At 47.1% G+C, this 21568-nt stretch overlaps 7 protein-coding genes across 7 annotated transcripts; 5 read left to right on the top strand and 2 right to left on the bottom strand.

The window, feature by feature from the left end:
- Nucleotide 1: 1 nt before the first annotated feature.
- Nucleotides 2-2990, bottom strand: F9C07_2283837 (putative gamma-tubulin complex component GCP5). The gene has a single exon (XM_041286019.2). The coding sequence runs from the start codon at nt 2757-2759 to the stop codon at nt 132-134; it is 2628 nt and encodes an 875-aa protein (XP_041146609.1). The 5' UTR covers nt 2760-2990; the 3' UTR covers nt 2-131.
- F9C07_2159089 (glycolipid 2-alpha-mannosyltransferase-domain-containing protein) lies at nt 2991-5084 on the top strand. Its single transcript, XM_041292240.2, has 4 exons — nt 2991-3225; nt 3315-3578; nt 3631-4249; nt 4310-5084. Exons 1-4 carry the CDS (start codon nt 3072-3074, stop codon nt 4464-4466), a joined length of 1194 nt encoding a protein of 397 aa, XP_041146608.1. The 5' UTR covers nt 2991-3071; the 3' UTR covers nt 4467-5084.
- Nucleotides 5085-6428, bottom strand: F9C07_2283835 (putative cytochrome c oxidase subunit VA). Its single transcript, XM_041292243.2, has 4 exons — nt 6119-6428; nt 5881-5926; nt 5591-5708; nt 5085-5510 (listed from the first exon to the last, which is right to left on the bottom strand). Exons 1-4 carry the CDS (start codon nt 6310-6312, stop codon nt 5392-5394), a joined length of 477 nt encoding a protein of 158 aa, XP_041146607.1. The 5' UTR covers nt 6313-6428; the 3' UTR covers nt 5085-5391.
- Nucleotides 6429-7593: 1165 nt separating this feature from the next.
- On the top strand, nt 7594-8103 carry F9C07_10562 (antibiotic biosynthesis monooxygenase family protein; the record flags this gene model as incomplete). The annotated part of the gene is made up of 3 exons (XM_041292239.1): nt 7594-7656; nt 7772-7884; nt 7953-8103. The coding sequence occupies 3 exons, from the start codon at nt 7594-7596 to the stop codon at nt 8101-8103; spliced, it is 327 nt and encodes a 108-aa protein (XP_041146606.1).
- Nucleotides 8104-9182: 1079 nt separating this feature from the next.
- Nucleotides 9183-11872, top strand: F9C07_2283833 (GNS1/SUR4 family-domain-containing protein). Its single transcript, XM_041292238.2, has 3 exons — nt 9183-9996; nt 10056-10338; nt 10393-11872. The coding sequence occupies exons 1-3, from the start codon at nt 9586-9588 to the stop codon at nt 10737-10739; spliced, it is 1041 nt and encodes a 346-aa protein (XP_041146605.1). The 5' UTR covers nt 9183-9585; the 3' UTR covers nt 10740-11872.
- Nucleotides 11873-13634: 1762 nt separating this feature from the next.
- F9C07_2233008 (uncharacterized protein) lies at nt 13635-14110 on the top strand (the record flags this gene model as incomplete). Its single annotated transcript, XM_041286027.2, has 2 exons — nt 13635-13818; nt 13875-14110. The coding sequence occupies 2 exons, from the start codon at nt 13635-13637 to the stop codon at nt 14108-14110; spliced, it is 420 nt and encodes a 139-aa protein (XP_041146604.2).
- A 5533-nt stretch (nt 14111-19643) lies between these two features.
- Nucleotides 19644-21116, top strand: F9C07_10564 (uncharacterized protein; the record flags this gene model as incomplete). The annotated part of the gene is made up of 1 exon (XM_041286024.1): nt 19644-21116. One exon carries the CDS (start codon nt 19644-19646, stop codon nt 21114-21116), a length of 1473 nt encoding a protein of 490 aa, XP_041146603.1.
- Between the last annotated feature and the right edge of the window lie 452 nt (nt 21117-21568).

Raw genomic sequence — 21568 nt, 5'->3', positions numbered from 1 at the left:
TTTCATCCTATTCGAAGGACTTTTGTTTTCCCGTGACTTTTATCAAGCCGAGAATCTCACTCAAAGAGAATATTACGATAAAAAGCAAAACACAGCCATGGTAATCATTATCATAATCCAGAAAACAGTACTCATACATGATCCGCCGTCCGCTCCTTCCTCCACTCCAACCTCTCAGCTAAAATCTCCCAGCTAACCTGCGCATTAGCACGACCCACACCCTTCAATCCAGCGGCCAGGAAACCGACAAGTTGATTGAACTGATCCTGGGTTGTTTTCACTTGCTGTAAGTATTGTGTTTCGTGAACTGGTGTCTGTTTCTCGTCGTGTTCAGGCTCATCGTCTTCGTCTTCGTCTTCCTCTTCATCGCTCTGGTCTTTGTCCTGCCCGTATTCTTTCTGGGCAGACTTGGTCTGGGTATAGCGAGTAGATTGGAGATCGGAGAAGGAGACACAGAGGTCGAGGAGGGAGATGATCGCTTCGTAAAGGGGGACTAGGTTTTGGGAGAGAAGGCATTGGTCTTCCAATGAGGACATGTAAGATTGGTGGACGGACACCATTGTGTCGACGTCATTGCAGGCCGAGAGGTCTTTGCGGAGTGAGTTAGTGGTAGTTGAGATGACGAAGTCGGTCATGTGGCTGTATAGTGTGTTGAGGAACCAGAGCATGTTATGTCGCAGGGCGTAGGCCTGGGCGTTCTTTCTGGCTTCGTAGATTTCGGGTGAGTATTGTAGGCGTTGTTTTACGATTGTGTGTTTCGCTCTGCGGATTTGCATGAGGAATGTCGAGAGGCGTTGGTAGCTTAGGATGGCGTCTTTCGTGATGATATTGGCTACGGGCCAGGGGAGGACGTAGTCGAATGAGATGGCTTGGAGGAGTTTGACAGAGCGACTGTGGGTGTGTGCTTTGTTGGTGGGGTCTTTGGATGATCGAACTATTACTCTAGATGGGTCAATGAATGGTAAAGTGCTGAATGCGCTCTGGGCGAGTTCGGTGAGCAGATAGCGGTCGTCCCAGGCTCCTCTGCCTCGGTCGATAAGGTCGAAGATTTTATGGTCGATGGGTCCGTATACGCTCATGTCTTTGCAATGGTAGATATGTTCCAGCGCCTGAAGGGAGATCCATAGCCCACACTGCTGATCAAGCTCTCTTCGCAATAGTGATGATGTGAAGGAGTGGTTCTCGTCCACTATTCGCCCGAAGGCTGAGTCGAGCAATGCCGAGAACGGCATGTAAACGGAAGCAGAGTCTTCCGGGAACACATCTCCAAGCGTTAATGAGCTCTTTCTTGCGTGTGCATCGTCCCCTGATACATCCAAATGTCGTAAAAAGACCATGCTTTTGCCTGCGACGAAAATCTTGCGAGCGACAGGTTGGACGAATTTCGGTGCACTTGAAATCCATGCCGATTCATCCAATGTATACCATCCATGCCATAAGGTTCGTAGGTCTAGGTCATTATTGCGGTTATCGCGAATGAAAAAGGAGCCTTGCACAGTCTCCTCCAACTCTCCCTTTTCCATCCAAAGGCGAATTGGGCGTGCATAGGTCTCGAAGCACGAAAAAAACAGTTGAGCCAGGAACTTGAACTCATTCTCGTCACCGGTAGCTTGCGTCATGCAGACGGAGTCGTAGAGGAGATCAAGACAACGTACTGGGCTATCCGATGCATCATGTCTGAGATTAGATACAATTTCTGCTAACAAAAGAAGCAGCTTTGATTCACGGAGAACGCTCTCGTATAGCTGCAGAAGACTGACAGCAATAGTTCTGGATTGCGATAGGTACTGTGCCTGCACATTAGATAAGAACCTGTCAAACTCGCGCAGGCGATCTTCAATGCCCCGGTGGAAAGTCTGCAGGTAAGGAATAACCCGCGGGACTTGATTGTATCGTCGTAAAATGTCTATTTTTGACCCAATGGAGCAAAATGAACGTAGTAATGAAGATAGCGTTTCACTTGATAAATGCGCCAGCGAGTATTTTCGATCTACCTCAACGCTTTCATGATGACGCCAGAATAAGGAGGTAGGTAGGCCTTGTAGCATGAATATTGTCTCTCTTACAATCTGAAGCTCTGTGAGAACTTGCGAGGGTTTGCCTCCATGCTGCTCAGTATCGGTACTGGTTTTATTTCGCCAGAATTGGGCGCTTTTGATCGAAACCACAAGGTCTTCATCTTCTCCTGAAGAAAATAGGTCTTCTGGAATCACGTAGTCCTCTTCTAGGGCTATGGAGGTTTGAGGCAAAGATCGTCCCTGATAGCTATCGCTTGATACGGACGAGAGGTCATCCTCGGAGGATCCAGCGCCGAAGTCTACAGATTCCCATATATCCTCCTCACAATACGCGGTTCCAGAAACATCTAACTCCGTCCAAGATAGGGATTCCACACGCTCTTGAGGCTTCTTTATACTCTCAAGGCGATCTACCTTTGACAGCTGAGCAGGGCGATCAGCAAGCTGCAACAATAACGATAGGATCTCAGGGAAACATGAGTTCTTGTGTTCATTTAACTCCGTGAGACGGACGCGGAGAGCGTCTGCTAAGTCATCTTTATTGAGAACCTGGAACTTTTCTTGGAGTCCCTCTAGCTGGTTCGCAACCGCAAACTGGTCCGTACGGACATGAGCATTTGCTCTAAGAGTATCTTCGGTACGACGTTTCAGGATTTTGAAACGGGGAGTTCCTTTATCAACTTTGGCGACGGTCGCAACCAACTCGTCAGTTAGCGCACTAATGCTGGCGGGAATGGCCATGCCGCTTGGTGGGAGGGGTTATCTGCAGAACTAAGCCAGCAGCTAACGCACAGATTCCCCATTGCCCAAGACAAGGAAAGGGGGCAAGTCGGGAGAATTGCGACAGCTTTAGAGGGAGGGTTACGCGGCTTTTGTATTGATTGGCGGCGGCAGTTGACGTGTTGTTTGAGTCGCCACGCTAGACCCTTTTGAGGGAAAGGCGGCATCGAGACCTCCAGCGAAGTCTCTCCTATACCAACTCTATATTCATTATCTTTTCTCCCTTCTTCCTGCCTCTTGCTTGCTGCCGTTTCGCACTCAGTCAAAGTCAAGATGGCTGTCGCAAGACCCATTCGCATGCTGGGTGCGTCATGCATCATTCTCATCCTCTTCCTGATCTTTAAAATGAACAATGGTCCTACTAGCATCATTAGTAAGGGGCCCAAAGGGGAGTATACCGGCATACAAAACGACCCCCTCAAGGAGCGTATGTTTTCCCTTCCACCTCTCCTTGGTTGTCTTATATTATGCGTACCGTGCATATCCGAGGCTGACAGTACAACTTCTTCTTCACAGCGACCGGTGAACCCGAAGGACATTTATGGCGAGCCGACGAGAACGATTATTCCCCCGACAGTGCCAACTCCGCCCGGACGAACGCGGCGCTCATCTCTCTCGTCCGGAACGAGGAGCTCGAGGAGTTGATTCCGACAATGCGCGATTTGGAACGGACGTGGAACAGCAAATTTAATTACCCCTGGATTTTCTTCAACGACAAGCCGTTCACAGAGGAGTTCAAGAAGCGCACGCAAGCGCTAACCAAGGCGAAGTGCCAATATGGTATGCAGAATCAAAATTATATACATTGGACGGTCGGTCTAACTATACTCAGAACAAGTACCGAAGGAACACTGGGATGTCCCCGATTGGATCAACATGGACCTCTTCCGCGAATCCGCCGAGGTGCTGAAGGAGCAGGGCATTCAGTATAGCGATAAGATATCCTACCATCAAATGTGCCGCTGGAACAGCGGCCTCTTCTATCAGCACCCGGCCCTTAAGAATTACCGTTACTACTGGCGTGTCGAGCCCAAGGTTCAGTTTTTCTGTGACGTTGATTATGATGTCTTCCGATTCGTAGAGGACCGCAACATAACATACGGTTTCACCATCAACCTTTTCGACGCTCCCCAGAGTATCCCCACTCTCTGGCCAGAGACGAAGAAGTTCCTTGCCGCGAACCCTACTTATCTGTCCGACAACAATATGCTGGACTGGTTGACGGACGACCAATTGCGACCAGAGCACACTAATGCTGCAAATGGATACTCTACTTGCCACTTCTGGTCCAACTTTGAGATCGGTGATATGGAGTTTTTCAGGGGAGAAAAGTATTCTGCTTACTTCAATCATTTGGATCGCGCGGGCGGCTTTTACTATGAACGATGGGGCGATGCTCCTGTGCACTCGATTGGTCTAGGTTTGTTCGCAGATGCGGCGAAGGTTCATTGGTACGTAAATCAGCCCCATATTGCACTTTCTGCCCACGCTGACTGGGTTACTCATGACAGGTTCCGCGACATTGGATACAACCATATCCCTTACTACAACTGCCCCAACTCACCCAAGTGCTCTGGCTGCACTCCAGGCAAGTTCTACGCTGGCGAGCCATTCCTGGCCAAGGAAGATTGTCGGCCGAGCTACTTCAAACATGTCGGAACCCATTAATCTTTTGTAACGTCCTCTTACATTTTCGGGAAGCGCTCGCAGCGAGTCCGCAACCATCCAGTCTCTACACAGGATAGGCTGCGTCAGCTGCAGCGAACGGGCATGGTTTCTCTTGATGGATCTGTATATTATCAGACTTGGGACTCAGCGAGTTCGCCTCGGGCACGAGAACGTCCCGTTATCCGACATCTAACGACCTCAGTGCGCGACTATCACGACTGGTTTCTTCCATTGTACATCGCATACTCAGCATTGACGACCCTAAGCACTTTGACTTGTTTCTCTTAAAATCCTGGCGGCGTTGAAAGGATCGGTCATGGTCTTTTTTATTCGATTTTCATTCCCATATTTACCCTAAAATACTCCATATTTGATATCTAGCCGCGTTGTGCTATCTTGATCGAGTTGCTGCCGGCCTTTGTTGTACCTATATATTTCACGACATTTCAAACTGGTCTTCTTGTGACGAGGAAACATTAAACTGGCGCATCTTTTCTCTTTCGTTATCTCGTTTGCCATACCACCATCTAGTTCGTCGTTAACATCTGCATATTGACAGATGTGTTTTGAACGACACGAAAAGTGTGTACATCATGACCATTAGGCACATATGCTATACTTCCAGTGGACATCAAAACAACCCCATGAATTTTCACTATCTCCAATAATACAGAGTACAATCAAATGCTCACAAGATTTATAGTAATAGTAGCACTGGTATAGAAAAGCACGTGTGCACCTCCATTCAAACCCCCGGACAGTAGGGCTCCGGTCGGAAGATGGGGATAGATCAAACCCATCACAGAGACACGGGGGACACCTCCACCAACTGCATTCTAGAGTATGTATACAGCTTTCCTATCTAATCGACTGGCACAGTGGGACAAAAAAAGTGATTTGGTATGACGAGACTATGGTCGATTATTTACTGCTCGCCGGGGTAGAGCTCTTCACGGAGAGCAACGCCGAGTTCCTGGCGGAGACCCTCGAGGGCCTCAAGGTATTGCTTGTACTGGTCCTGGGTCTCGACCTTGGCCTTGATACCTATTCGGACGAGCCGTGTGAGTTTATGACTGTTTCACAGAGTCATGACAAAATGCAGGGGAAGATATGGGGATGCGCACCCTCGAAGACACGGACAGCGGTGGGGAAGTCGTTGACGCGGCGAGCGGCCCTGAGAGCGGCGGAGAGGACCTCAACGGAAGGGACGAGATCGTAGGCAAAGCAGTTGTTCAGGTTGCGCTGGATTCATAGCAAACATTACATCAGCATTAACTTATCTCACATGTAATATAGATACGTATGGTGGTGTGGATCAATCTGCCAATGGCAGGCTGGATGATTATAAAACCGAGAACCAAGTGGGTAAGGGCCATATGTGGAATGATCTCTGTGCGAGAGAAGCCTGGCTTACCTGGAGCTCGAAGACATCCTGGACACCGTCGAATTCCTTCTCGAATCTATTGCGTTGCAAGCGTTAGTGGGAATGGAGGCCCTTTTTTTATTTTCCTTTTTCTTTTTCTCTCGGCCATAGATTCCGACAGCAGGCATCAGGAGATTACGGCCAACCGGATCGAGCCCCTGCTGTCGTTGTTCGAGGCTCGCTCTCGGCTCGTCGCAGGCTCAATGGCTGGCTGGTTGGGCTGGCATACCTGGCAGAGAACTCCTCGTATGTCTCATCCTCGTGGTGACCGCCGAGACGCTTGGAAGAGGTGCTGAAGGCAGGACGGTTGATAGCGAGAGCAACCGGGGTCTGCAGGCGGGCCCGGGGCAATTGAGGAGCTCTGAAGAGGCTGGCAGGGCGGACGGCGCGGGTCGCGACACGGAAGACAGAGACGGGCGACATTGTGAGGGGGGTTGGAATGGAGACGCGGGCGAATTGACGTGGTGAGAGGAGAGGAGGATGGGCAAGGTGTGGACGAGGTTGAAGTCAGAGGACAAGGACGGCTGCGCTAGGATTTTGCGGGTGGTGTGAGGCGGTGGGTGCCTCAGGTTGCGAAAGCGGTCGTCCGTCATCGATTCCTTTGGCGGCTCCCGTTCACGCCCGATGGTGGCCTGAGGCTACGATCGCTGTCATTCGCTCGTTCCGGCTCGTGATTTGTATTTCTTGGTCTTGATTGGTTAAAACATAGTCGTGTTAATTCCGGGTGGTGATTGGTTCGACTATTCCGGTTCTTCCATCCTTGGATAACAGCCTCAGGATTAGCACCCAACATTCTAACATGGTCAATTCTTGAGAGCCTCTATCATTGGGGCTTACAACAATCGATTCAAATGCTCAAAGAATTGACACTTACCACTAAAGTTGAGATAAGAGAAAGTATGTAGGTGTATTCTACCAATCGACTTAAGCAGTTTCATTCGTCACTCTTCCATAAAGGATTGCGTAATGCAATTCTCATTACATTGTCCCTGTCAAGAACAGTCTTCCAGACCATGATTCAGATTATCGTACGTTTGTATAATTTAAAACTATATACTATAGTTTTCCTCTATGGTTCCGAGGGGGAGACCAGGCTATCGAGTATATACATAGCAACGAAGGTCGAATTGTACTTTGTGCGATAGTAATAATGCTAGGGCGAAAGTTCACGACAGTGGGATATTATACTTGGCTCCCGAATTAGCCAAATTGAAATGTCGAGGATCTGATAAGATATTCCTCATGAAGAGGTTCGAATTCCCCAGTTAACCTACCTGTAAACTGGGAGACCAACGATAGCGACAGTGTTCTGGCCCGGCACATATCGTGATGCCTGAGGCGACAACCTGGGTGACTCGAGATAAGATCGTTGACAATCAAGAATGACATCAGTTGCAAGCACATCACTACATAAATATCTACACTGGTTGAGTCAACTATGTCCTCCGCTTGTTCTTATCCTTAACCTTCGGAGACTTTTGTTGAGTGCAGTGGATCTACGATTAATAATCTGCCCTTGAACCCAACCATTTATCAGCAACGATTTCATCATCATTCTCGGCATACCGAGGTACTAGCGAGGTATTTAGGTCAAGATCTAGGGATAGACTCAAGGTCTCTCTTATCAACTTATCCTACCTTACTACTTCAGAAGTGTGTCTATTTTCCTGGCCCATCTTCCTCATCACGGCTTTAACCAATAAAATGGCGTCCGCGGTTATCAACCAGATTGCTATCCTTACTCCCAAGGAGGGAAAGTTTGACGATGTTGGTACCTATCAACAGTGGCCATCTGATCCAACATAAAGCACTTATGATCAAGATGAGCGGCACTTCAGTTGGAACATGAAAATCAAGGCTAATGATCCTGTTCGCCGTATAGCTCGCCGCTGAACTGGCCAACATCACCCGGAACGTGCAAGAACACGAGCCCGAGACTCTGGTATACTATGCTTATGCCGATGCCAAGAAGGAAGAGATCATTGTCGTTGAGAGGTTGGTCCATCCTTCAGCTGTCTGTTAGTTGTCTTTTCTTCAATTCCTATTGCTAACGACATTATTAGATATGTGAACCAAGCTGCGTTGGACAAGCACCGGGCAGCACCTTACTTCCAGGATCTCATCAAGAAGGCTCCGGAGCTGTTAGGCAAACCCTTGGAACTCAAGGTTGGCAGTGAGTTGCTCCAGGAATCTGCGCAGGTTGTCCGGGTGTAGGATATGAGCTTTGGTCTTTTCTTAGATAGTTTGATGATATCGTTATATATGACGTATTTTTATTGAGTATCTTCTCTATAAGCATCAAACTCGATATATTTCTGAGAGCTCAGGAGAGACCGAGCTCGTTAGAATGTAGATGCCGTGCGGGGTTGTTCCCCTAAAATAGAGTTCTTTTAACTCTTTGTCCATGCCAACAGTCTACTGCACGATGTCTATGTCGCGCATGCACTATATATTGTTTGTCTATCGTATACCATGTCAACAACTCGACTTCAGTCTAATTTTTAGTACAATATATATATAAAAAGAAAAAATTCTAATTTGATCCGTGAGATAAAAGGTTGTCTTGATGAACTGTAAAAGTCAGATGAATATACACTGGACCATCCTGTACTATGGCGTGAAATTATATATCAAATAGTCATGATGAAATGTATATAGTTGTTTATTTACCAACTTGTTCACCAACGTTTATACCAGGATGAATCTTTCTGTCAGATTAAATATTCAATCACATTCAATAAAAATGCCACAAAAAAATAATACCCAACGTAGATCTAAGCAATGTGGTCCAGGAAAAGTAGTTCCCATGTGCACGTCAAGAAATTGCGGCGGGTAATTAGGAGATGGATGTCAGTGGGACTAGTACCACATAGTAGGTCATCTATTATTGAGCTCCCATGACTTGGCGGACCCTAATTGGTAGATCTGAGGGAGGTGAAATTGGACTCCATCGGACTGCCTGGGACTAGCAGTAACCACGGATTCTACTCAAGTATGTGCATGTGAAAATCAATGTGGTCTGTTCGCTGTCTGTTCTATCTGGAATTGCCAATGGTTCTGAACAAATAAAGTCACGCTCTGTCCATATTGTACCCCAAGCACCGTGCAATCAGAATATGATCATCATCGGTAGTTCTAGGAAATTAAGGCAATCTACCCGGATAGACCATGGAAGCAGTCGATGCCTGAAAACGGATTCCGGAACCACGGGAAGGCACATGATCCGCAGGCCCTAATGAACAGCCGCCCCTTTTTATCAAGACCGAGGCCCGTCCCCTGATTGGCTGAACCCTGCGGACGTGCCGGCGAAACCAAAAAGGGACCCAACCAGAAAAAAACGACACGCGGAGAAGAATCGAATCTCCTTGCGCCTGCTCTTTCTTCGCTTTTCCTCTCCACCTCCTTGTCTCGTCTCTGCATCCCAACCCCAGTCGACATTTTCTTCTTCTTTTCGTTTCTATCCCTTTAATATCCTCCTCTCTCTTCTCTTTCTTCTCTTGCGCTCCCTTTTCCTTTCCCCTTCTTGTCATTCCTTGTACTGTTTTGACAGGTTGCCTTGCAGCATTCCGGAGGAGAGAAAAGCATCTGTAGTCAGGGCTTTTCTTTTTCTTCTTTTTGTCAACGACTGTTCTAGCATAGTGCTGTTGTTAGGTCTTATATTCGCTCGATCTTCGTGTTTCGGCCTCCCCATTCACAATGGCGCTCGAATTCCTACAGAATGTGCCCCGTCCGACAATTGATCGGCCCTTTGGCATCCACCTCTGGCCCATCTTCGACCAGGCTTTCGAGAAGGTCGTGGGCTATCCTGCCAGCGAGTTCAAGTTTGTTGAGGGACAGACCCCCATGTCCGGATTCCGGGAAACCGCCGCGATGCTTGTCACCTACTACATCGTGATCTTTGGAGGTCGTATGGTCATGAAGAATTTCCCTGCCCTCAAGCTCAACGCCTTGTTCATGATCCACAACTTCTACTTGACCGCGATCAGCGCGACTCTGCTGGCCCTTTTCATCGAGCAGCTTCTGCCCACCATCTGGAGAAATGGAATCTTCTTCGCCATTTGCGACCACCAGGGTGGATGGACTCAGCCCCTGATTGTTTTGTACTATGTTAGTGCTGCGATGATGATCAAATTAGACCAGCGATGAGAAGGCTGACGCGCAAATAGCTCAACTACCTGACCAAGTACCTGGAACTCCTCGACACCGTCTTCCTGTTCCTCAAGAAGAAGCCTTTGACCTTCCTCCATACCTATCACCACGGTGCCACCGCTCTCCTCTGCTACACCCAACTTATTGGTTTGACTGCCGTCCAATGGGTTCCTATCACCATTAACCTTTTGGTCCACGTTGTCATGTACTGGTACTACTTCCAGAGCGCCCGTGGCATCCGTATCTGGTGGAAGGAATGGATCACCCGTCTTCAGATCATCCAGTTCGTTATCGATCTTGGTAAGTAACATGGCTGTTGAAGTTCGGAAGGGACCACCGCTAATCAGACATCAGGCTTCGTCTACTTCGCATCCTACACCTACTTCTCGTCCACCTACTTCCCCTGGGCACCCAACATGGGCAAGTGTGCTGGAGAGGAATTCGCTGCCTTCGCCGGAATGGCCATCCTTAGCTCCTACCTGTTTTTGTTCATCTCCTTCTACATCGCTACCTACAACAAGGCTGCCAAGACCGGCCGTCCCCGTCGTAACACTGGCAGACAGGCTGTTATCGATATGGCCAAGATGGAGGTCGTTCCTTCTGCCAACGGAAGCGCAGCCAATGGTAGCGCTAAGTCGAACGGAGCAGCGACCGCTTCTGGCCGCTCCAACGGCCCCGTCACCCGCTCCCGCAAGGCCTAAGCTTATAATATCTCTTTGGCGTTTTGGAATGACATTGGCACGACCTATGGAGCGATCCGCTTGGTATAATCATACCTTGAGAGGATCCACGGGAGGGCCAGCAGAACCTCGTTCCAAGAGTTATATCCGCTTTGGTCCCGTTCTAGTTCTGATTAGATCTTTTGCCAGGTCATGGCGAAAGACACCAAGAACGAGATACTTCTCGACTTGCATACTTCAACCGTTTAATTTGGTGCTCAATGTTCTATCTGTTTAATGTATGACCATTATGATATTGGTCGCCTTCACTTCGCGACCATGATGCACGTCAATGTCGCTTTGCTGCATACGAATGTGTACTACCAGCTTCCAGCTAATGTGTGAAGGGTTCTCTTCTGCCTGGGAACGCGTCGCAATGACCTAAGTTGCCCCGATTGTTTCCGGTCTGTATTCTACCTTCATTATCACGTCTTCTGCCGGGTGCTGCTGGTTGCACCCGTCCTTTCTTCTTCATTTTCTTTTCCTCCATCAATGTCTTTTTTACACCATTGTGAAGTTTTATAGATGCCAGCTAAACTTAAATGTAATCATGGTCATGTGTGTTTTCTTTTACCAGATGAACAGAAAAATGTTTCGATATTATTGCTAATGTATATATATTTGCTATACTTGCTGAAATATATGCTGAAATTTCCATTTCCAAGCACTTGTAGTTAGGTCTACATGCTGAAGAATCCCCCAATATTTATTATCCGTATTGTAGGATATGCATCCAAGCAAGTCCATGTAAGAGCCCACTGATGTATGGAATAACTTATATAGTCGTAGATCCTCACCATAAGAGAGAGACAGGGTCCTACTATAGGTACATATTGCAATCATGTCAGACATTCAATATTTCTCAAAATTCATCATAGAAAAGATCCTCCGAAGTACACAAGCTCAGGATAGTAGATATATTCATAGTCATCACAAAACAGAACCAAATACTAACTTCCTCTTCCGACCTCTTTAATATACAACACATTTGATAGAGAAACACTTCAATACTGTGAATGGTCGCAGTCGCACCCTGCTGATATATATTTCTCTAAATATTGGCAGATGCTAGATCATACGCTAGTCTTCCAAACAGACCGTATATATACGCTAACTCTGAAAATATATCCAAAAAGATTGAATACTACAACATTAAAAAAAGAGAAAGAGGAGAACTATATAAAAAAAAGCAGAAACGGAGGTAGAAAGACTATGGCCTAGAAGCTTGACCGAGTATCAGATTAGAATATCAACGTACCGAGAGACATTGTATTTCTTCTAGTATGGACGTCTATTAAGGGGTAACAGGGTTATTCTGGAATTGAAATTGAATTCAAGAGTCTGAGAGTTGCTGTAGGGTCGTGGTGAGCTTGTTGAATGAGGAAATTTGTGAGGTTGGGGAGAGCTTTGGAAGTCAGAGTGATAAGATAGGATATGGTGTATGATGTGAATGAGCTAGAGTAGCATAGGGCATATGGAGATCAATGAGTCAAAGGTTACTTGTTAGGATAGAGAACTTGAAGGGCTTGAATGTGGGATGATTTACATGTGCAACTGTATTGGAATAGCTGCATAGTGTAGCTAGCGAGTCCATTCTCATCGTAGGGTGAATGCGCAACTGGTTTCTAAAAGAGTTAGGGGGGCCTTCAAGGTATACTGAAGGATGCAAAGTGCAGTGATCAGTGGTAAAGGAGGGCTCGGTGTGAAAATGTGCAGAAATGTGATGTTTATCCAGGGTAATGGTAGAGTTACGCCGCCTCATCATGCTTCCGTATAAACGATGGTTGATAACAAGATTACCCGAGATCAAATGCAAGGGGTTATGTGGTATTTGCCGTCTATCAGTCTTTTTTATAGAAGAATATCGGAAGTATAAGGTGATTCGGAGAGTTGATATGGTGGCATCTTCTGATACCATGGTTTCCCTTTTGGGTTTGTGCTGGCGACACCGAATATCTCGCGGGGATGGGGCGGACAAGATGCTTTTCAGGTGGGTTTTTACTCTCCACAGAAAGGCCGGAGATGAAGGGAATAAGGAGGTGCCGCCTATCAAGTAAGCTATAGTTTCATTCCACAATGCTAGAGCCCAGAGTCCACCGACGAACGAATCTACAAGAGAACCATCCACAACTACGTGTAAGCTTGAACAACTTGAACTTATACCAAGAACACACTTCAATACGTTATGTAAGGGCAGCTGCCACGTAAAATGAGTGGTTAATTATCACACACACTTATAAGTCAATGGTTCAATGCCATGAGAACCAAGGTTTGATTTATACAGATCAGATCATATATGTGACATCTCGCACTTTAGGGCTCTTTCTCCCATTTTCCCAGAGTTTATTTATAGCAAGTCCCATTTTCTGCGAGGTGGATATGTAGTGGAGAGCCTCGAAGGACTATTGATTTTTAAATTGCTTCCGAAGTCTCGGAGAACACTATCTGTCTTGAATCTTCCACAAACGGAGTACACGGAGTAACGGACTGTCTAGTCTAATCATTCCAGCGGACCATGGTTGAAGTCAATAATTTTGGATACTATTGGCACTTGAAACTCTCCTTCCAAGATGTCTTGCAGTCAAAGTTTGTTTATGGACTTCGCGCAAGAAATCCCCCGTCTTTTCCATTTGGTGGATCCGGTACCTGGATATGATATGACATCTTGGCGACTTTTCCCTTTCCGAATGAGGCCGGATGTGACGCTGAATTGGGTGATCGTGCACTGAGCGCCCTGGTGCGTGTACGGACCGTCTGATGGGGAGCAGATGAAATTAACTTCAGCCACGATTATGTCGACCCCAATGCTCAAGATGACGAGTACTAACGATCGCCCCTACTATGGGTAGACTCAAAAACAGACATGAGTCCGTCGTCATGGCTCTCCTCGCGACGAACGGGGTGGAGCTTAACCGCGACGACTCCGGACGGTCACCAGATGATAGTGATACAAACACACAGACGCCTTTTATTAACCACGACAGCTTCAGAGACGGGTGCCTTCTTGCGGTCAAGGGCGTGTATTTGGTTTCGAAAGACAACCGTGGATGCATGCTCTTTTGTTAGCCGCTCGCGATGGGCGTACAGAGATTGTATAGCAGCTGCTCATTGTTGAAGACATCGATCTAGATGTAAGAGATGTCAAGGATACTGCAAACATTCGTCTCACCACGAAGTTTGGGCACATCGACATACGGAGGCTGCTTCTTGTTATAGTCGCAGTGGACCTTGGATGGAAAGAGAACCAGGGACTTGATGCCCTGATACCTGTACAATATGCATACCCTGAGGCGGCTGATTTCCTGTTTTGCACGGGACGCATGAAAATTGACTCGAGTGTTGAACGGGACTGACAGAGTTACGTAGGGTGACTCTTGAGGGATTTAAAGAGATCGTCAAGTCTCTCAAGACAACCAAGTAACTTCACTGATGGATAACAGTAGGAGTACTGTGATAGTATATGCGATGATAAGCATGAAAGAGCGCGATGGCTAATACAGAAGCAGTGTGATCTAGAAAAAGCAAAGCGTAATGCAAACTGGCCATAATGCGTGTATTATGGCGCTTGTAGGAAGCGTGGAAAAGTGATGCTCTGGTCCCTACGGAGGAGCACTTTGGAACGCTGGGTGCGTGTCCCGGAGCGGAAAAGGACGTACCCCTAATAATCAATCACGTGAAGTTCTTTCTCATGGAATTTTGGAGTCGCTCCAACCCGCTCCGAGAACAAATTGTCAGAGTTTTGCTCAGCGAGTGCACTAAGAGAGAAACGACAGTGGATATGACAGTTGCCACTCCCCCAATGGTGCGATTCCTATTGCCTGGGTAAACACCGTTATTATGTCCCCACCGCGGTGAAGATCAGATCATATGGCTTTTCGTTAACTTAGGTCCGTCCATTTCCTATTCGGACAAGTCGCCGTTTTAGTGCTGCTGGTAAGATAACTAGCATGAGAAGTTTTCTATTATTAATTGCAGAGTCACCTTGCAAGAAAGTCGGTCAGCCAAAACAAGGCAAATTTGTAAGTAGTTGCCTCGTCGGAGTTTATCTTCCATGGCCATGGCGCTGCTTTTCGGCTGTCCGGGATTAGGGCAAGACCGTCTTAGCTCGATGAAGAAAAGAAGACGGGACGGATCCTCCAGAGAAGATGATCTCCTCATATCATGCTGTATGCGGTAGGATCATCGCTGTCAGGATAATTTCCTGACTCTTGGCCCTACATATCCCATCACATCACACACAGACTAATATTGACACCAGGCAATGGAACCGGAGCAAAGGAATCTTTACTTCCCCCATCCATGCCTGCATTCTATACCCTACAATCCCTATCCTTAACAGAAATGTAGGGTCCGCGAACAATGCCTACAAAGAATTCCCTCCCTCGTCGCCGTCAGTATGAAGGGTACGCGTTTCCCGCTCCCTGTCTAGGGTAATCTCGGCATTGACTCGGCTTTTACCCCCTTGTCACTATTCTGCACCATCATACCATAGATGCATTCTCTGCCTTGCCCTTTCTCCATCCTTGATATCTATCTACTAATCATGAACGAAAAAAACGGTGGAAGAACCCGTAGCGCCTCTCGGGATTTGTGCCCTCGGGTACCTGTCATGCCGCCACCTTCGGTGCCTTCTGCCTGACTCTAGACTTGGCTTCCGTCTAGTCCTGCATATCGAGGAGCGCGTACATTTGCATTGCCCATAATGTGGTTCGGTTATCAACTGGGGTACAGGGCTTATCGCATTAGCGTTTACTATGTGCCGTGAGTTATGTATGCGATTTGTAGGGTGAGATGTGGCGATTATTGCGGGTTTTACTGGCTTGTCTCTGGCCTTATTTCCTTTGATTACCTCATTAATAGCTTGAGTCTATAGGACAGGGTATGCAAATGACTTGTGATGATCGCTATGTAAATGTAAGCATACTTTTGTAAAATAAGAGCTCAACTTGAGTAGGCCATCCCGAGGTTGCAGCCTTGATGCTGAGTTATTACGCTAATCTCTCGGCCGTCTGATAATTGGTAGATGGATGCTCGATGAATCCCTACGACGACGTATCTACTCCAGCCAAGTCCGAACGGTAGCAAGTGTTGAGTTCCAGAGTTGTCACCAGACAACGAAGGGTAGGGATAGTGGAGAAGCTGACGTTGAAGAAAAGAGTTGCCGTGAGTCAACGGAAGTTGAGGCTTTTGGCCAGGATATTACAAGGCCTGACGAGAAGTGGGGTTGGCATGGAGAATCGTAAGCCGTGGAGGGGAAGAAAGTTTACCGATGAGTTTTATTTCTCATCCTGGTGCCGAAAAGACGGTATCTTGTACCTACCGCGTTGGCTCTCTACCTCCTTCTTTCGTATCCTACCTGGTTGCTGAGATGCCTATCAATTTGTATCTGAGTTTCGCCTCCATCTGAGCGTCTGGGGAAGCTGGCAGGTTGGTGATGGCTGGGGACAACGCCACGATATCATTATGCAGATGATACGTATATCACCGTCACTATTTACTGATTCAAGTGATTTGGGAAAGTCTAAACTACATCTTGCTTAGGCATCTTGCTGATGGTTAGGCAGTTCTGCTGGCGATCTTTGCCGCATCAGGCTGTAATTGCTGTAGAGTAGGACAATCTGGCGGGCTGGACTCGAGAGACTCGATAAAGTCCAACGCAAGGGAGAAGCATGTCTGTACGACTCTAGTGAAAGTCGAGTCTGCCCGGTCGATGCTGGACGGCACGTACGTGGTGCTACACACCTACATACGTGTAACCACGCAGTCATACTTGCAGCTTCCCCTCCGTACAGGGTTCCGAGAAAGAGCTCGCATCATGGATGTCGCTCCATGCTCAATAATCCAGCCACATGTATGTATACTACGATCTCAATCCGGGGGCTGTTCCTCGATCCGGACATAAAGTTTGTAGCTCCGAAATATCTCCCGTTCAGCCGATAAGAACGCGAAAAAAAGAAACGAAACCATGGTGTATGTCTGCCTTGGTCCATGCGCCTTCGGGGTTGTTTCACCTTGCAACAAAATCGTGTTCCTGCAGTTCAACGGGGGGCGTTGAACCTGCCGCACTTGCTTTTATTTTTTTTATTTCTTTATTTATTTACTGATTATTGTCCCGTGGTTTATGCTTGTCTAATTTTATGAAGATCAGAGGATTGGTTATGCAGTGGTGACGACGATCATGGGGACCAGCCTCCTACTGTCTTAGATTGCCGAATCGGGTAATTCTCGTCTCCGTGCCCTAAGGAATTATTGCATGTCAAGATGTTGTATAGAGTTTCGAAAGTCGGTGAAGCTGTCAACCACCCACGATGTATCATGGTGATATATATAGGAATATTGATTCCTTTTTAACTTCACGAACCATTGAGCCCGGTTCCCTTCGGATCCCATATCCGAAGAGCAGGTTGTGGGGGAAATTCTCCCTCTGGTTACAGACCGACACACCGTCCGTGAGCGACTGCAAGGGTTCGAGTAAAACAGTAGGGAGGTTCTGGTCTATTGCTGTGGGCGTGATGGATAAAATCTCCTATTTGTTGGGCTAATCGGAGAATTTTCTCTCTCGCTCTTCGATCCTCGTACACACACCATGGGGAGGAAAACAGGCCTTGGTTGTATTACCTGACTAACAATTTCCATGGATTGTTAAGGTGAATGAACTCCAAGGCGGGAAGAGCAAACTAGTGTGCATCCTTTGGGGTTAATGCTCGAAATGGTGTGTTTGAGTTAGAGATGCTCCACCGTGGTGCAGCAACGGAGATCTTGGCAGCTTTCCCTTAGTGGGTGGTCCTTGGAGGTGATTTTCTCTGGTTCTGTCCCCATTCAGGAGGAGTCCTTTGACTTTTTGATACATGAGAATTGTGGGTGATCGGAGGGTGGTCATGGCGAAGGTTGTTGACTATTGTTTGAGAAAATTCCATTTCTTGTTCTTTTTGGCTTCGATCTGAGTAATCGAAGAGTTGCCTGCCTGCTTTCTTTTTCTCTTTTTTTCTCTCTTTTATTTGCTGCAACATTTCCCCACTTGTGTTAGTGGGGCGTCATCACTTGATTCACATTTCCGGTCTCTATCAATAACAAACGGCCAAACAAGAATCTAAGGCAATCTAAGTTACTTAGTTTCTCACGGAATGCTACCCCATGTGGCTTAGGACAGGAGACGAAACCACCCCAGCACAGACGTTTGCCCTGAAGCATTCTCGATAGTCCATGATATAGTACCGACAACAACATATTCTATGGAGAAGAAGTATATTAAACCATATCCATAGAGTATCAGACCATGACGATAGATTAAATAGAAAATTCTGCCCGTTCCATGGGAGGAGGTCGTATTCCACATGGTCCCTCAGTAATCTTTCGGCAGAGAACTTCCCCCCTGGCGCATCCAATGAACAGTCATACCATATCTCAATCGTCGATCGGCAAGAGGACGACTAGAAAATTTGGCTGCAAAACGGTTTAAACCGTCGAAAGGGGAAGACGCACATGATCTCCACTAAGTAATACTCAGGTAATCTAGATGTTGCCGCCAAACTTGTTGGCCCTAAAAAGAAGCTCCGTCCATCCATGGTCACTGCATTGACCTCACCTGTCGACAGCTCACGTTGATACGTCAATTCTTCCCCGACTCGAACCTCTTGTCATTGGGTTTTGTCCTTTTCCTTTTCCTTTTCCTTTTATTTATTTTTTTCTTTTCATTTTTTTTTGTTAAGATTACCTCCGCTTCCCAAGGTACGAACCAGGGTGTCGTGTAAAGCAGGACAGAAAGCTAAAATTACACCAGTTCCCCCGGTCAGTTTCCCCTTCATTATTCATTTGTGCCCGGATGGCGTTGAATTGTAACGCGCTACGCCGGCAGGAGATAACCGAGTTTATTCCCGCGGCAGTACTCTCGTGTTGAGTTCCAGCTATTTCTGGTATTTTGTTCTTGTCACCAATGGAGGGTTGGTCCGGGTGTTAGTCAAGAACTCTGCAAATGCAAGGGTTAAACCTGAGGTGATATCCTGAGGCACCGGTCCACTTGTCGGCTTGCAGGAGAGAACCGGTAAGGGAAATTAAGAAAATAAAATCAAATCAAATCAAATAAAATGCATTACTGTAAAATACTGTATAGATTTTTTTTTTCTTCTTCTAATCTATGCTCTATAGAGAATAAAATAAATCATTTAGTAGAACAAGTATTGGGAAGAGCAAAAGAAATAAAAATACCAAAAAAATAGAAAATAAAAAAATACCCAAAAAATCCCTTTTTCGCAGGTGACTCCACGTGTGCACGGCTTTTTCCTTGTACCAGAGGCACTTCTCTCACTCGCTCTCCCTCTCCACTTCTTCCGTTTACACTCAATACCAACGGATAGTCCGCCCGGTGGAGATCAATGGAGTGCGTGGTCCGTCCTCCGAAGGTTGTGTGATCTCATGGCATCGAGGGTGGCTATTTTTCCACTCCTCCCTGGGCAAACCTTCAGAGACAAGGGGATCCACTTCTTTTTAGAGCATACCAACCCGTGTGGGACAGGAGAAGGAGGAAAAAGGGAAAAGAAAAGGATGATTGTCTGCTCTTGGTTATATCTCACCTATATCCGTCTCACTCTTTGACGTTCTTGTCTTTCCTCACCTGCGACCCTCCCCCTACTTTCGTCTATGGTCCTTCTATGTTGATTTTTTACTGCTTTTGTTCGCACACTCATTTGTTATCGTTGATGATACCGTGAGTGTATCATCCTTCTTATCCGGTGACATTTATCATTATCATCGTCGCCGTCCTTACTGCCTCATTGTCGCGTACTTGATCATTAACTGTCTTTCTACTTGCCATTCTTTCTTATAATCAACTTGATCTCCTTTCAGCTTGGTCCTGCTGAATCCCAGACACCGTCAGCCGAAGAAACTATGTACGACACCGCAGGGCCCATTCGTTTGGATTATATCAACCAGCAGCATCTACCACGGCGGTACGAGTCGGACGAGGAGGATATCTCGGAGTCCGAAATGGGTGGACATGACAATGCTTTCTCTCCCGTGGAGAACTATGAACCGTCAAATCCTGCTACCAACGAGTCGGAGATCGAGAGGCCCGGCTTTCCTCGGTTACTGCCTACATATTCATCCTCTGGGAAAACGTCGCGCCCCGTATCCATGGACACTATCAAACGAAGCAGTGCTACGACATTTGTAGCAGACTCGTACATTTTTGAACATGATGACGATGTCATTATTGAGCTTCCGTCCCCTGACGCTACATCTCCCCTGCAATCGCCAATCTTCTTGCCTCCAAGTGTATATGTTCCGTCGGAATCACCGGTGTCGACGAGACCTCAGTCTCTCACCTCTATATCGTCGTCATCAATGTATTCTGATGATGAGGAATCGGGTCTGCTCGTAGCAGAGCAGGTCAAGATCGTTGAACCAATCGCAAAGCCTAATCTAATCCTAATCAGCCCAGTCTCTGAACACTCACCCTCCCCTTTTAAGGACTCTACTCCTACACCTAATACTACCAAGGATAATTCAAATGAGAGTGGCGCTCAGGGATTGTACTCGCATCGCCGGGCAGCAGCCTCTCAGCCCTTACTATGGAACAAGTGTGACCAAAACTCCGCGAAGACTGAAGCATTAAAACGAGGTAGCATGCATCTGACCACTCACGATCTTGAGCGGCTACCTATGGTGGCATCGGGCCCTATCGTCAGCTCACCAGTCGAGGTGTCTGAACTGCCCTCTCCGATGACACTGCCTAATCACTCGATGACCTTCCCACGCCCTGCAACTGCGGTGTCTGAAAAGGTCTCTTCCGAGATGCACTCTCGTCGCCCTACAGATATTCTGCGCCGTCCGCCATCGATCAAGAGTTTGAGCAGTGCTAGTCTCCCGTTCTTTCATAGCCGTCAAGCCCCTACCAGCGCTGGCCCCGACTCTCGGACGAGGTCAATGTCTTACACTCATTCGAGTGCCAGATCTGTGCATGGATTGCCATTGCAGTCCAGTTGCCCGCCATCTCGTACAGCAAGCCCTTCTCCATATTATTCCTCACCCTCTTTCACTCGTGAACGATCCGGTTCCACATATAGCATTTCCAGTTTTACTCGCGCCCCCACCCCGCTTCGACAGCCACTGAAGAAAACTTCCACTTCCTCTAGCATCTACTCGTCCAGCAGTCTCCGGTCTGAGGTAGAGAGCGTCCGCAGTTTGGACCCACGGGATGTGGCCGAGCCTGACTTCCAGCAAAAAGTTAAGCGAAAGAAAAGTCTGCGGCGCATCCGGCAGTCCACTATGGAAACTTCCGACCTGTCTGGGAAAAAGAGCTTCATGGGGTTTATGTTCGGATCCAAGCGAAAGTCCACCATCAAAAGCCTTAATGCTTAATTTCAGCAAGCTGTAACGACACGTCTGGCTACAGTTTGCCTGTTCTCAATCTTTCGATCAATGCTTCTTTCTTTCCTAATTTTACCTTCCCATGGACGAATCTGTTCGTTTGATACCTACACTTATTTTCCTGTCATTATCTTGTTTCTTATTATACTATACACGGATTGTCTAGCGGTGTTCTTGTTGAGCGTTCAAGGCGTTGGGGTTTCTGATTTTTACGGCGGCGGGTTTTCTGGCTTAATTGTTGAACTTTATTTTCCCTCCGTTTGACATGGACCGAATCCACCTTTGGTTGAAGACCTTTCATTTCCTGTATCATAATGCCGAAGAGTTCATTCACACGGTACCTCCTGGAGTGGGCCGAACCGGACCGGTTAACCTCAATACCCAATTGGAAGAAGTTGAAATCTGATCCCGTTCTTCAAAGTAAAATAAATGATATCAAATTG

Source organism: Aspergillus flavus, chromosome 4 (assembly GCF_009017415.1).
Source record: "Aspergillus flavus chromosome 4, complete sequence".
Classification (NCBI taxonomy): Eukaryota; Fungi; Ascomycota; class Eurotiomycetes; order Eurotiales; family Aspergillaceae; genus Aspergillus; species Aspergillus flavus.
This window is presented reverse-complemented; position numbering and strand designations above follow the sequence as displayed.

Coding starts and splice junctions, on each gene's coding strand:
- F9C07_2283837 (XM_041286019.2), bottom strand. CDS start 2,759: ATGGCCATTCCCGCCAGCATTAGTGCGCTAACTGACGAGTTGGTTGCG.
- F9C07_2159089 (XM_041292240.2), top strand. CDS start 3,072: ATGGCTGTCGCAAGACCCATTCGCATGCTGGGTGCGTCATGCATCATT. Junction 3,226..3,314: donor AAACGACCCCCTCAAGGAGC/GTATGTTTTCCC, acceptor TCTTCTTCACAG/CGACCGGTGAACCCGAAGGA. Junction 4,250..4,309: donor GATGCGGCGAAGGTTCATTG/GTACGTAAATCA, acceptor TACTCATGACAG/GTTCCGCGACATTGGATACA.
- F9C07_2283835 (XM_041292243.2), bottom strand. CDS start 6,312: ATGTCGCCCGTCTCTGTCTTCCGTGTCGCGACCCGCGCCGTCCGCCCT. Junction 5,927..6,118: donor TACGAGGAGTTCTCTGCCAG/GTATGCCAGCCC, acceptor GCAACGCAATAG/ATTCGAGAAGGAATTCGACG. Junction 5,709..5,880: donor AGGATGTCTTCGAGCTCCAG/GTAAGCCAGGCT, acceptor CTATGAATCCAG/CGCAACCTGAACAACTGCTT.
- F9C07_2283833 (XM_041292238.2), top strand. CDS start 9,586: ATGGCGCTCGAATTCCTACAGAATGTGCCCCGTCCGACAATTGATCGG. Junction 9,997..10,055: donor CCCTGATTGTTTTGTACTAT/GTTAGTGCTGCG, acceptor ACGCGCAAATAG/CTCAACTACCTGACCAAGTA. Junction 10,339..10,392: donor CCAGTTCGTTATCGATCTTG/GTAAGTAACATG, acceptor ATCAGACATCAG/GCTTCGTCTACTTCGCATCC.